This window comes from Rhamphochromis longiceps, linkage group LG8 (assembly GCF_057381845.1).
Source record: "Rhamphochromis longiceps isolate RC_006_pf linkage group LG8, R_longiceps_female_GT1.1, whole genome shotgun sequence".
NCBI lineage: Eukaryota > Metazoa > Chordata > Actinopteri > Cichliformes > Cichlidae > Rhamphochromis > Rhamphochromis longiceps.
In genome coordinates, this window is record NC_140564.1 from 22497021 (window position 1) to 22510285 (window position 13265).

A 13265-nucleotide genomic window follows, 5' to 3' on the forward strand; every position below is an offset into this window, starting at 1 on the left:
GGCCAGCCAGCCTTCTGAGAAAGCGCCTTTCTGTTGCTTGTATCTGCGATCTCGTTCTTTTGGTCACTACCCAAAGCTCGTGACCATTGGTGAGGGTAGGGATGTAGATTGACCGGTAAATTGAGAGCTTCACTTTTACGCTCAGCTCTCTCTTCACCACGATGGACAAGTACAGCATCTGCATCACTGCAGATGCTGTACCAATCTGTCTGTCAATCTCCTCCTCCCTTCTCCCCTCACTCATGAACAAGACCTAGATACTTAAACTCTTCCACTTGGGTCAGTAACTGGTCTCTGACCCAGAGTGGGCACTCCACTCCACTCAAGGACATTGACAGAGTGGTTGCGAAGCCACTCCTTTGTTATCTTGGCTGCTTGCTTAGGGTCAGTGTCATGTAGGAAGTTGAACAATCACCCTAGTTCAAGGTCCGGTCTGTGTGGCAGGTTATCATCAAGGATGTCTTTGTGCATTGCTGCATTTATCTTTCCCTCAACTCTGACTCATCTACCGCTTCCTGCTGGCGAAGAACATCCCACAAGATGATGCTTCCACCACCCCGCTTCACTGTAGGGAAAGTATTGGCCAATGGATGAGCTGTGCCTGGTTTCTTCCAGACATGACGCTTGGGATTCAGGTCAAAGAGTTCAATCTTTGTTTCAACCGACCAGAGAATGTTGTTTCTCATGGTCTGAGAGTCCTTCAGCTGCCATTTGGCAAACCCCAGGTGTGCTCTTTCATCTCACTAGTTTACCATACAGGCCTGATTGGTGGAGTGCTTCAGAACTGGTTGTACTTCTGGAAGGTCCTCCTGTCTTCACAGAGCAACACTGGAGCTCTGTTGTTGATCACCTCCCTGATCCCTTCTACCTCAGTCACTCAGATGTAGGAAGAGTCCTGTTTGTTTTAAACTTCTTCGATTTACAGATGATGGAGGCATTTGTGGTCTTTGGAACCTTCAATGCTGCACAGGTTTTTCTGTACCCTTTCCCACTGAATCTGTTCCTTGATACAATCCTGTCTTGGAGGTCTACTGACAATTCCTTGGACTTCATGTCTTGGGTTGTGCTCTGATATCCACTGTTTGCTATGGGAGGTCATATAGACAGGTATAGGCCTTTCCAAACTATGTCAAACCAACTTTCTTTTTAATACATTTGCAAGGATCTCAGTCAAACTTTTTTTTCACTTTGTTATTATGGTATATATTTTGTGTAGGAGTTTTGAGATAAAATAATACATTCTTATTCCAAAAATGGAATAAATGTAACAAAAATTAAGGCAAATGTGGAACAAGTGAAGCGCTGCGAATACTTTTCACTGTAACTCCAGCACAATCGATCCATTTTATTAACCACTTGTGCTATTCAGGTCACACGGCACAAAGTATTGGGAGAAAAAAAACAAAAAACAACAACTTACTGGCCGGTCTGTATTTTGGGGGTGGGGGAGAAGTACACTCCAAAACAACTCAAAACAAAGTGAATCTTGTATGTTATTTATTTCATTTCAGATTTACAAGTTATTTCACATTTCTTTAAAAAAAAAAAAAAAAAAAGGCTAGCAACTCTCCGGTGTTACAGTTAGCAATAAAACAATGCAAGAAAACAACTGCATTTATGGTACAGCCTCTTCAGAAGTGTAGCCTCTCCAATCACGACCACCCTCAGCAAGCAAAGTCTTGAGCTTTTATTATAACAGTCTCACCCAACTCCCTATTAAGAATAACCAAAGCCACCTCTACACCTGGCATTACAATGTGATCTGCAACTAGATAATTTAATGATGGGAAAGTATAAGGAATGCAGGTGTAATTTTATGCACTGTGATTGGTATGTAATCAGACAATCCAGGGCACATTTAGAGGTGCTTGGCTTGCACTCTGATTAGATCTGTTAGTGTAAATGCAGTTAGAGCAGCCTAACAACATTAAGTTAAACAAAATCATCTACCCTTCAAGTTCTGCCTCTTCCTGCTCACATCATTAAACTGAAATGTTAAGCAGAACCTTCAAAGTCTTCTATCTCCTCTTTCCAGAAATAGATAATATTAATTTCTGGACACAAAGATGGCCAACTTGCAAAGATAAAAGATCCATCTTTAACTTGGGAACTAACCAACCAACCTGCATATAGAGACAACGTCAGGACACGGTCAGATGATTTTATACAAGGGCTAACTGCTAACTCCAAAATGTCACCTGTCACTATCAAGATAACTTACACATGCTAATGTCAGGTGCTTATGCTGCATTACGACAAAAAGATTAAATCGCTCTACCATTTGTAATTTAAGGATTAATATTTTTGGGTACTTTTTTTTCCCCCCACTGAATATAGGCAAATGACAGGAGTAGAAAACGTGTGTGCATATATAAATATACATATTCTACACACACACACAAACACACGCGCGCACACACACACTCCAACAATTCCAACAACCTCAGCATCATGCTTCAAAATCATTTATAACAGCATTCGATCATCAGAGAGATGCTAAAGATCAACAGGGAGGCGGACAGACACAGAAGGGAAAGACAGAGAAGAAGTAGTGAGGGATCTTGGGAATTCCCTCTAGCTTATGATTTGCTTTACAAAAGTTCCTTTAATCAAACGGGATGCAGATAATCTCATCTGTAATCTCAGTGTGGAAGTGGCGAGTGGTTCTGCCCTCTCCTGCCTCTCTGGCTTTTTGCTACATGCTGTCCTTAAAATGATGTTCAGGGCTCGTTCACCAAGTTCGTTTTTTCTTGCTTCTTAGTTGCCGCCGCAGCACCGGCTGCTGCTGCTGCCCTGAGGGTTAGTTTGTTCTAGATCTACTCCTGTCCTTGTCCGCCCACCTTGTCCAGCTGTACCCTGGGGCTCGCTCTTTGGTAGCTTCTTCGCTACAGGGACAGGGGAACAGATATTTCAAAATAAAGCTACGAAACACCAAAACAGCACCAAAAGGTGACAATAAAACAATACAGGTTTGTTTTTTTAATCTATCACATATGTTAGGTTAATTTGTGATTCCAAACTGGTCAACTGGAATATGTGACTAAATGCATTACTTACCTATAGCCATGAAAATTTCATTGACATTCATAGCGGTCTTGGCTGAGGTCTCCATAAAAAGCAGACTGTTGTCATCGGCATAGGCTTGTGCCTCCTGAGAACACGATTTAGATATAAAAGTTAATCAACAAATTCAAATGAAACCTCTAAATATCAGATTTTTTGCTTATATTAAGTCCTCTATATGCATCTTTATACCTGAAACTCGACAGCTCTTTTGTTTGCGATGTCCGCTTTGTTGCCAGCCAGAGCGATCACTATGTTGGGACTGGCCTGCCTTTGAAGCTCCTTCACCCAATTTTTCGCACGATCAAAAGTGTCCTGAAAAACCAACAAACTTAATTTGCATTTCCCCAAAGTATTTAGCACTACAGCTATCTTTAATGTTGGTCAAACATGTTTTCTTTTTTTAAATTTCATACTAGCATAGCTGATGTGACCTCAAAAAGCCCACAAGCCCATGAACACACACACACACGCATATGTTTAAAATTAACTTACACTGAGTCAAAGCACACCCTCTGTCATGTATGTAAAAATAATCTTAAATATTAGGTAAATACAACTGCAGGTGAGAAACAACACACAACATGTTACACCGTGTTATTATTTATTTAACTAAAATGCAGAAGCAGTGTGTAAAAAAATTAAGCACACCTCATCTTCTCTATGATGTTATCAGTCTCTCACATCACTGTGGAGGAATTCTGGCCCAGTCTATATTGCTTTGCATATGCAATGCTTTTTAAGCCCCTACCACAACATTCAATGAGGTTGAGGTCCTGACTTTGACTGGGCCATCGAGGCATCTGAGTTCTTTTCTTTTTCCAGACATCATTATTATAGATCTGCTGTTGTGCTGGGAATCATTGTCCTGTTCCATGACCCAATTTTAGCTATTTTTTTAACTGTCAGAAAGATGGCCTCACATAGGACTCTAGAACAGGGGTCCCCAATCCCAGTCCACGAGGGACGGTGTCCCTGCAGGTTTTAGATCTCACCCTGGGTCAACACACCTGAATCACATGATTAGTTCATTATCAGGCCTCTAGAGAACTTCAAGACATGTTGAGAAGGTAATTTATCCATTTAAATCAGCTGTGGTGGATCAAGGACACACCTAAAACCTGCAGGAACGCCGGCCCTCGTGGACTGGGATTGGGGACCCCTGCTCTAGAATAATTTGGTATACTGATGAGATCATAGTTGAATAAAGAACCGCAAGGTGTCCAGCTCCTGTAGCCGCCAAAAGCCCAAATCACCCCTGTGCTCTCACTTGGTATGAGACGTTTCTGCTGATATGCTGTGTTTGGTTTTCACAAAAGTGGTGCTGTGCATTATGGACAAGCATCTCCACTTTGGTTTTATCTATTCAAAGGACATTGTTCCACACATCTTGTGGTTTGTTCAGTGCATTTGCTGGAAGATTAGAAACTGTGTTTAATGTTTTCCACATGTGAATATTAGTTTTACTGAGAATAATAAATGTAATTTGTTTGGAAATGACATTATGACCCTTTAAAATCATCGCTGATGTCTTTCCTCCTTGGCATTGTAAACACACACCCGAATGCTCCAGACCAGAAAATTGAAAAGCACCTGCTTTTACAGACGTGCTCACACTTACTAATGATCAACTAAAGTGCCGCTATTTACACTCTTAATTCCTATGGAAACAGTGAGGATGTACTTAGTTTTTCCACACATTGCTTTTTCATTTTGGCTTAGTTTTAGTTAAATGAATGTATCATGTTTTGCTATTTATCTGAGGTTGTATCTAAATCATAGTTACAGGTTAATTGCAAAAAACCAAACAAAAATAAGTGAGGATCTTGAATCCTTCAGTAAAAGCCAAAACACACCTTAACAATTGTAACTGTTTTTTCAGTGATTTTTTAAAAATGATCACTGATTATCAGCATATTTTGCATTCTTCCACTTTTGGGAGCAACAAAACAATGAAACAAATGAATTAAACAAAGCAGTATCTGCAAGCATCATACAGTATGTCACGAAACTGAGTACACCCCTCACATTTTTGCCATTATTACCTAAACCACTGGCAACAAAAATGAGTAAACCCCTAAGTGAAAATGTCCAAACTGTGCCCAAAGTGTCAAGATTTTGTGTGGCACTAACACTGCCTTAACTCTATTGAGCGTGGAGTTCACTAGAGCTTCACAGGTTGCCATGGAAATCCTCTTCCACTCCTTCATAATGACATCATGGAGCAGGTGGATGTTAGAGACCTTGCGCTCCTCCACTTTCCATTAGAGGATGCCCCACAGATGCTCAATAGGGTTTAAGTCTGGAGACATGCTAGGTCTGTCAAGCAGCTTTACCCTCAGTTTTTGGAGGTGTGTTTGGGTTTGTTATCATGTTGGAATCCTGCCCTGTGGGATAGTTTCTGAAGGGAGGGGATCATGCTCTGCTTCAGTATGTCACAGTACATGTTGGCATTCAGGGTTCCCTCAATTATGTGTTCCTCAGTGCCAGCAGCACTGATACAGCCCCAAACAATGACACTCCCACCACCATCCACCATGCTTGACTGTAGGCAAGACAAACTTGTCTTTGTACTCCTCACCTGGTTGCTGCCACACACCCTTGACACAATCTGAACCAAATAACTTAATCTTGGTCTTATCCTTGTCCTTAGTCTGCTTGTCTTCAGCAAACTGTTTGCCGACTTTCTTATGCATTATCTTTAGAAGAAGAAGAAGCTTCCTTCTGTGAGGACATCCATTTGATGCAGTGTGAGGCGTATGGTCTAAGCACTGACAGGCCTTAATGCCTTCAACTTCTCCAGCAATTCTGGCAGCACTCGTACATCTATTTTCAAAAGACCACTGGGTATGACGTTGAGCATGTGCACTCAACTTCTTTGATCAACCATGGCGAGGTTTGTTATGAGTGGAACCTGTCCTGTTAAACTGATGTATGGTCTTGGCCACCGTGCTGCAGCTCAGTTTCAGGGTGTTGGCAATTAGAGCAGGGCGATATGGCCAAAAATATTTATCACGATATATATTTGAAAATTTGCGATAACGATATAACCGACGATATAATTGATGCGAGACAAAATACAACTCCACAACATTACTAGCGCAAAAAGACAACCTTCCATTTATTTTCACTTAAACAAGAAGCTGGTTTTTATGTACATTAAAGCTTTATAAAAATGTAACAGTGCAAATGCAAATTCCTTGCTGAAAGTTTAACCAAAAGGCATTTCCAGTAGAAATGGGCTGACACATCCTGAGCATAACCATGTATAATATCCACTGAAGTTAAAAAGAGGTGCTTTGCAACATTAAACTGCAGTGTGCAGTACGTATTTTTCGGACCATAAGGTGCACAGGATTATAAGGCACATTAAGCGAAACAAAGCAGTCAGATAAATCAAACTTTATTAAACTCATTCTTCTTGCTTCCTCCACTTCTGTACCATTGATTCATTAATGTTGAATTCTCTGGCAGCTGCTCTATTCCCATGTTGTTGCAGTATATTAATGACTAACCTCGTATTGTGGATGGATTATCTCAGTTGTTCTCCTGACTGAAGTTTGGTCCGTTTACAGCATCCTGCCATGCGATTGCATTTGTCTCTAACCATGAAGAACCTTCACGTTAACTTTTATAAGTGGAAAAGTGTTAGTGTTCGTCCTCCAGCTTCACTGTTTATGTTATGCTAACATAGCTGTGTCGCTAGCGATCACGTAGCACATCATTATATACCAGCTAGCCCAACTTCAGTAACCCTACAAACGTCACTGCTGTTTAGTTTCCTGTCTTCATTTATGTTGGAAGTGATAGCAGAGGTGTACGTTTGATTTTTTTCAGAAATCTCTCAGTCAGAACATGCAATATCATGCTTAGGTAACTAGCGAAACTAGCGAGCTAACTTCCGCTAGCTTCCTGCTAACTTCTAACTCCGTTAAATGTAATAACTTTTGTTTTCATGGATGCCTGGAAGTTAAACTTTATAGTTACACCTGGTAAAGCAGCAATGCTGATCGTTTTATTAAAGATGAAAGAATTTAGACAGTTTTTAACTCTAAGTGATGCTGCAGTGTTGTTTGACCTGAACGATACGGAGTTTAGGACCCAGATTACTCCCAGATTTAAGAGCATCTTAGTCCGACAAATACGACAATAACAACGGCCCGCTTGCATGTTCTGCAAAAAAATGTGCTTTGTCGTGTATCTGACGGACAAACACCAAACCAGTTCCACATCACGGAAGTTGCACCATTTTTACAAACCAATTCTGGTTCATCTGTTTCACTCAACAATCGGCCATGTGCGTATGAAAACAAAGGCACTGCGCATGCGCGTTTTACTCCCATTCTATCGCGATATTTCATTTTCCTATCGTTGCCTAACATTATACCGGTATTACCGTGAACGGTATAATATGGCCCAGCCCTATTGGCAATATTCTTATAGCCTGAGCCATCTTTATGTAGAGTAACAATTCTTTTTTTCAGATCCCCAGACAGTTCTTTACCATGAGGTGCCTAATAAACTTCCAGTGACCAGTATGAGAGAGTGTGAGAACAATAACACCAAATTCAACAACCTGTTTCCCATTTACACCTGAGACCTTGTGAAACTAATGAGTCACATGACACCAGGGAGGGAAAATGGCTAATTGGGCACAATTTGGACATTTTCACTTAGGGGCGTACTCACTTTTGTTGCCAGCGGTTTAAGCAATAATGGCTGTGTGTTGAGTCATTTAGAGGGGACAGCAAATTTTCACTGTTGTATAAGCTGTACATTGTATCAAAGTGTCATATCTTCAGTGTTGTCCCATGAAAAGATATAACTAAATATTTACAAAAATTGGAGGGGTGTACTCAGTTTTCTGAGATACTGTAACTGTTACCCTGTGGGTGAAACCTACTGTGTTGGTAATGTCATAGACCACAATCGCTGCTTGAGCCCCTCTGTAGTACATTGGAGCCAGGCTGTGGTAGCGCTCCTGACCCGCTGTGTCCCAGATCTCAAACTTCACAGTGGTGTCGTCAAGGCAGACAGTCTGAGTGAGGAAAGCAGCTGCAGAGAGAATGAAAACGTAAACAATAAATAAATGAAACACTCAATCTTCCTAGAAGACTATCCTGTTCACATCTGATCTGAAGATAAGTTAGGAGGCATTGCATCACTTCAGATTAGCTTGGGCACAAATTTATATAATTCTAAATGCCACATCTATAGGTGCATGACCTCTGTGTAGGATAACACGCCACATCACAAGACTCGTATCATCTCAAACTGGTTTCTTCAACGATCAGTTCACTGTACTTAAATGGTCATCACAGTCACAAATCTGAATTCAACAGGGCACCTTCTGGATGTGGCTGAACAGGGGTTTGCATCATACATATGCAGCTGAGAAATATGCATCACCTGTGTGATACTATCATGTCAATATGGACCAAAATCTCAGAGTAATGTTTTCGGCACTAGTAGAATCTATGCCATGAAGAACTAAGACAGTTCTGAAGGTAAAACGAGGCCCAACTTGGTACTAGCAAGATGCGCCTAACATACTGACCAGTGAATGCATGTTCTTTATGTGAACAGCTTTTATTTTGATGAAACATTTGCCAAATGTCAGCAATGTTATTTAAGGAAAGCTCTTCTACAGATGCTTGTTTTTAAATGACATTTAACATTTGGGAATACTTGAGAGGAATATGAAAGGCACATTTACCCATGTGAGTTATCAAACCTGATACAGCACTAAGATTCCTAAATTTCAAACAATATTCACTTAACATGCAGACAGCAACATAATCTACCTAGAGAAACACCTACAGCTTCCAAACAAAATCAGTTTCCTTCATTTAGAAACGTGTTTCTCACCTCCAATGGTGCTCTCCTGGAATTCGTGGAACTGCCCTTTGACAAAGCGCAGCACTAAGCTCGACTTCCCCACCGCTGACTCCCCCAGCAGGACCAGCTTGAACTGGCAGATTTTATTTGCTGCTGCAGCACCATTAGGCCTGTTTGCTCCTCCACCACCACGTCCAGCCATTGACAGAGACTGTTAGGAAACAAACTAAATACTCGGAGTTTGAGAAGGGTTGGAAGTCCACGCACCGATTGTGAGCGAGGTCAGAAATCACACTCCGGGGCGACAAAAACAGCGGCGATCCAGGCAAGCCTGAAACATTTTTAGAAAAATAAACTGAACCTTTTTTGTGGGTACATTTTAGGAATACATATCTATAAGTGACTGATTTTTACGTTAGCTTGTAGATAACACTTGTTTTTTCATACCTCTGCTAGACTAACGTTTGTTTATCCCCGATTATAGCGTAGAAACAACGCAGTATCCATCATATAAGTTATTATTAATTACGTTATAAAGCCTGTCAGCTCTTCTATCAGACAATACCGAACTGACACAAAAGATTCAGATCAGTCGCTGTCATGTGAAGTTCATAACCATAGATCTACATGCAGTCTGTTCACTTTTTTAACTGCTAAAAGTACAGCTGAGCAGGTCTCCGCCACAGTTATCTGAAATTATTTGTTAGCAGCAGCAAATGTTGTTTGGTTAAAAAAAATAAACACTTAAATGATAAAATGGAAAAGGGCACCACATACAGCCTTGAACTCTCAAACACTGATATCGATATCGGCCTGAAAGACCTAGTCTGGCATGTTAGTAACAGCTGACGAGTTAAGCTAAAACAACCTAGAAATGGCTCCATTCTGTTTTTAATGCTGTCTAACAAGCTGAAATGCTTCTGTAGTCAACAGGACACTAACAAACAATTTAAGTGTGCGTATTTGTAGTTATAAGTCCAAAAGCACCGGGTGAACCCGCTAGTCGTTTAACTTTGACCGTCTATACGGACAAAAACACCATCAGTCAGACAGTTAGCTCGGAAGCTAAAGCTCGTCTGTATTAACGACGATCAAATCAGTTCATAATGCTAATCAGCTAACAGGAAGTTTTGGGTTTCTTACCGAAAACGAAAAAACAAGATTCGCTGTACCGTGTGTAGAGTGACTTATAACGATGTTATTTCTCGTTAACAGCGTTTTCTCCCGTTCCACTAAAAGACTTCCAGCTTCTGAGGAATATATGCTTCCGCCTTCAGTAACAAAAATACTTCCTGGATTCGCTTGTCATGTGATGTGATGTCACAGCCAATCAAATACGGAGATTGCAGAACGTCAGCAGGAGCTAGCTCAGTCCTGTACTATTTTTAAAATGATCAATGACAGAAACACTTGCAATGACTTTTAGAGGAAGATTATTTCGCAGTGCTTGGGTAATTTGCAACAAAGGTTTAAATTCAAAAACTCATACTCCAAAAAAAAAAAAAAAAAAAAAAGACTTGATCCAACTTTTCATGACATAATTGACATTATTTATTATTATTATTATTATTATTATTATATCCTTCTGGATGTTTAGTAAGCTAGAAATACAATTAGATGTTATGCGATTTAAAAGACACATTTGTGTAGCCAAGGGATTCATTAATTCTATTTATATTTTCAGAGATACTTACACAATTAACGAAGTATTTTCTTCTTTCCTAATAACTGGTTGTGCCACCCTTGGCAGCACAAATTGCAGTCAAGCTTTTGCAATAACTGGTAATGATTCTTTCACAACTCCGTAGAGAAATTTTGGCCAACTCTGCTTTGCAGAATTGTTTTAATTCAGCTACACTGGCGGTTTCTTGAGCATGAATGGCCTTTAAAGTCATGCCAAATCATTTCAGTCGGATTTATGTCCAGACTTTGACTCAGTCACTCCAAAACCTTTCTCACATTTTGAAAAACAAAAACATTTTTCCTGTGACTCTTTAGTAACAAAGGTCATCTCTATGCAGAAACAACACATGGTTAAATGCCACATGGTGGTGCAATTGGAAAGCAAATAACATTCGGAGGGATTTGGAACACACTCAAAGATACAACCGTATTTTGTTTTGCAGAAAATGTAAGTTATTGTCTGATTTTGCTTTCTTTTCTCCCCTGAATTATAGTTGTATTACAATAAAGTGAAGTAATCTATTCTAAGGAACACCAGACTAACAAAGGATTTGCAGTTATTGATGGCCATAAAACATTGTATGTGTATAATTAGTTGATTTTATTGTGAAAATTGTATTACACAATATGTGGGATTGGATTATTTATTCGCTGGAAAATATTGTGTATGATAGCCATTTATCTGTTGCACAGATCAGCTGAGCAGCAAGTGGCAGATGATACACCGGGCTGATTCATTATCCTGCAGTCATTTGACTTCATGCAACCTTTGAAATATCTGGGAGCTGTGGAAACAAGGAAAACAAGGTGGTATGAAATCATCTGTTGTAACTGATTTAATTTTGTTCTTTTTTTTCCCCTGCACACTAAACCAAATGAGGGTTTTGACTTACTAGATCCTGCATAAATGATGGCACTGGTGCAGACATTGTTAAAGCCATGGCAGGTCTCCACAGAGTTTGGGCAGTGTCGCAGACCTCCACAGTAACACTTCAGAGCTTCACCTGGGAAAAAAAATAAATCAGGTTTAATCACTGTAGCAAAGCATTTTCACAGCCAATAATTTAAATACAGTAAATAGAACAGTAGCAGAGTCTCCCAAATGTGCCTCATTGACAGATATGGAAAATGATGCATATAGAAACAGGCTGAAGCTTAACTCACTCTGGCTGATGACCAGCAAAACCAAAACAGCAACAATCACAGTCTTCATGTCTTCAGGATGCCTCGCCTCACTGCACCAATCTCTGTATGAAAAAAGGGAATAAATGTGAGAAGATCAAACTCTTTAAGCTCCACCATAATCCACATATTGAAGGACAAACACATCCCACCTGATGAATGATTCTTCTGGAGAGTGATTCCTCAAATGTGTGACAGCTGGGTTTCCATCCTCCTTTTTTATTTGGTCTTGTTGTGCAAGCGTGCAGAGTGAAATATCAAGATCAGACTGTGATGCTGCAAAAACACACCGTGACACCACTTGACTCATCAAGAGAATGTGCAAATATATTTGCACACCAATTGTTCTGTTTGTATAAGCAACATATGCAGCGCAAAGTAACAACATGATGTGAGGACACGTATAAAGCGCAATCAACCAATTTGGACCAACACTGCAAATAAATAAATAAATAGGTGAGCAAATTGTAACAGGGTATAAAGAACATGATAAAACCTCGTCAAATACAGAGAATTGTTTAGTTTGAAGATTTGTTATTGATCTTGGAAATACCAGAGTGCAATCATAAGGGACATTTTCAGATCAGTGTGTCCCTGAAGATTTCCAGTAAGAAATCAAGAAGAGAAGCTGTTTTACAACATAAACAAACAGATGAAAAATGTCTGAAAAACCAATCTTTTGAATACTAATAAAAAAAACCCTGAAAAATAACAAAAAAGGGTTTTAAAAATAATCATAAAGTGTTAATGTAGAACTGAGAAGAGATTTAAAAAAAAACATAACCTTTTAAAACACGAACATCAAAGTTGAAAACTGCCAAATAAGCCCATGGAGTCTTTGTAACAAGACAATCAGCATAAACCCAAAAGGTCTTAGCATACATATAGAGCTGTGCAAAAGTCTCAAGTCACTTCTCTTTGTTTATGTTTTGTCAGGAAAATGTGAAATAAATGCAGACATATATGGAAATCCAGTATCCATTTATAAAGAGTTTAATTTGACATCAGGTTCCACTGAGATTCGAACTCAGATCACTGGATTCAAAGTCCAGAGTGCTAACCATTACACCATGGAACCACTTCTCAAAGGCTGGTGTCACTAAAAAAACAGAGCGTTTATTTACTGAGTGTTGGCATAATATAAAATGAAAAATAGAAGCAGTGTCACGTCACCCCTCATTACTTTATGTTTTCTTGGAAAATTGGAATTTGGTGCAGCGATTTATTGAAACATCTGAAAAGATAAATTAAAATGCAGCATTTAAGGGAAAAACAGAGTTTGTACAATTCTAACGAGCTTGAAAATCAATATTTGGTATGATCACCTTTATTCTTTAACACATTCTGAACTCTTTTAGGCAAGCGTTCTTGTAATTTCTTTAAATAGTCTAGCTCTCCAGGCTTCTTGAAGGACATTCAAAGCTTTTCTTTGGATGTTGGTTGCCTTTTGTTCTTTTCTCTGTTAAAATGATCCAAAACTGCTTCAAAAATATTGAGAT

The 13265-nt window shown here is 39.6% G+C and overlaps 1 protein-coding gene, 1 long non-coding RNA gene and 1 other non-coding gene across 5 annotated transcripts; all 3 read right to left on the reverse strand.

The window, feature by feature from the left end:
• Positions 1 to 1539: 1539 nt before the first annotated feature.
• LOC146663650 (ras-related protein Rab-5C-like) lies at positions 1540 to 10198 on the reverse strand. 3 transcript variants are annotated; one of them, XM_085416513.1, is made up of 6 exons: positions 10045 to 10198; positions 8932 to 9232; positions 7967 to 8118; positions 3256 to 3378; positions 3058 to 3151; positions 1540 to 2885 (listed from the first exon to the last, which is right to left on the reverse strand). In XM_085416513.1, exons 2-6 carry the CDS (start codon positions 9101 to 9103, stop codon positions 2758 to 2760), a joined length of 669 nt encoding a protein of 222 aa, XP_085272639.1. In that variant the 5' UTR covers positions 9104 to 9232; positions 10045 to 10198; the 3' UTR covers positions 1540 to 2757. The 3 variants fall into 3 exon arrangements, with proteins under 3 accessions (XP_085272639.1, XP_085272641.1, XP_085272640.1); XM_085416515.1 differs by having other exon boundaries at positions 8932 to 9127; positions 10045 to 10192; XM_085416514.1 differs by having other exon boundaries at positions 10074 to 10191.
• A 939-nt stretch (positions 10199 to 11137) lies between these two features.
• On the reverse strand, positions 11138 to 11974 carry LOC146663651 (uncharacterized). The gene is made up of 4 exons (XR_014912916.1): positions 11919 to 11974; positions 11749 to 11831; positions 11478 to 11588; positions 11138 to 11369 (listed from the first exon to the last, which is right to left on the reverse strand). It is a non-coding gene; the product is annotated as an uncharacterized LOC146663651 (long non-coding RNA).
• Positions 11975 to 12772: 798 nt separating this feature from the next.
• On the reverse strand, positions 12773 to 12844 carry trnaq-uug (transfer RNA glutamine (anticodon UUG)). Its single transcript has one exon. It is a non-coding gene; the product is annotated as a tRNA-Gln (tRNA).
• Positions 12845 to 13265: the final 421 nt, after the last annotated feature.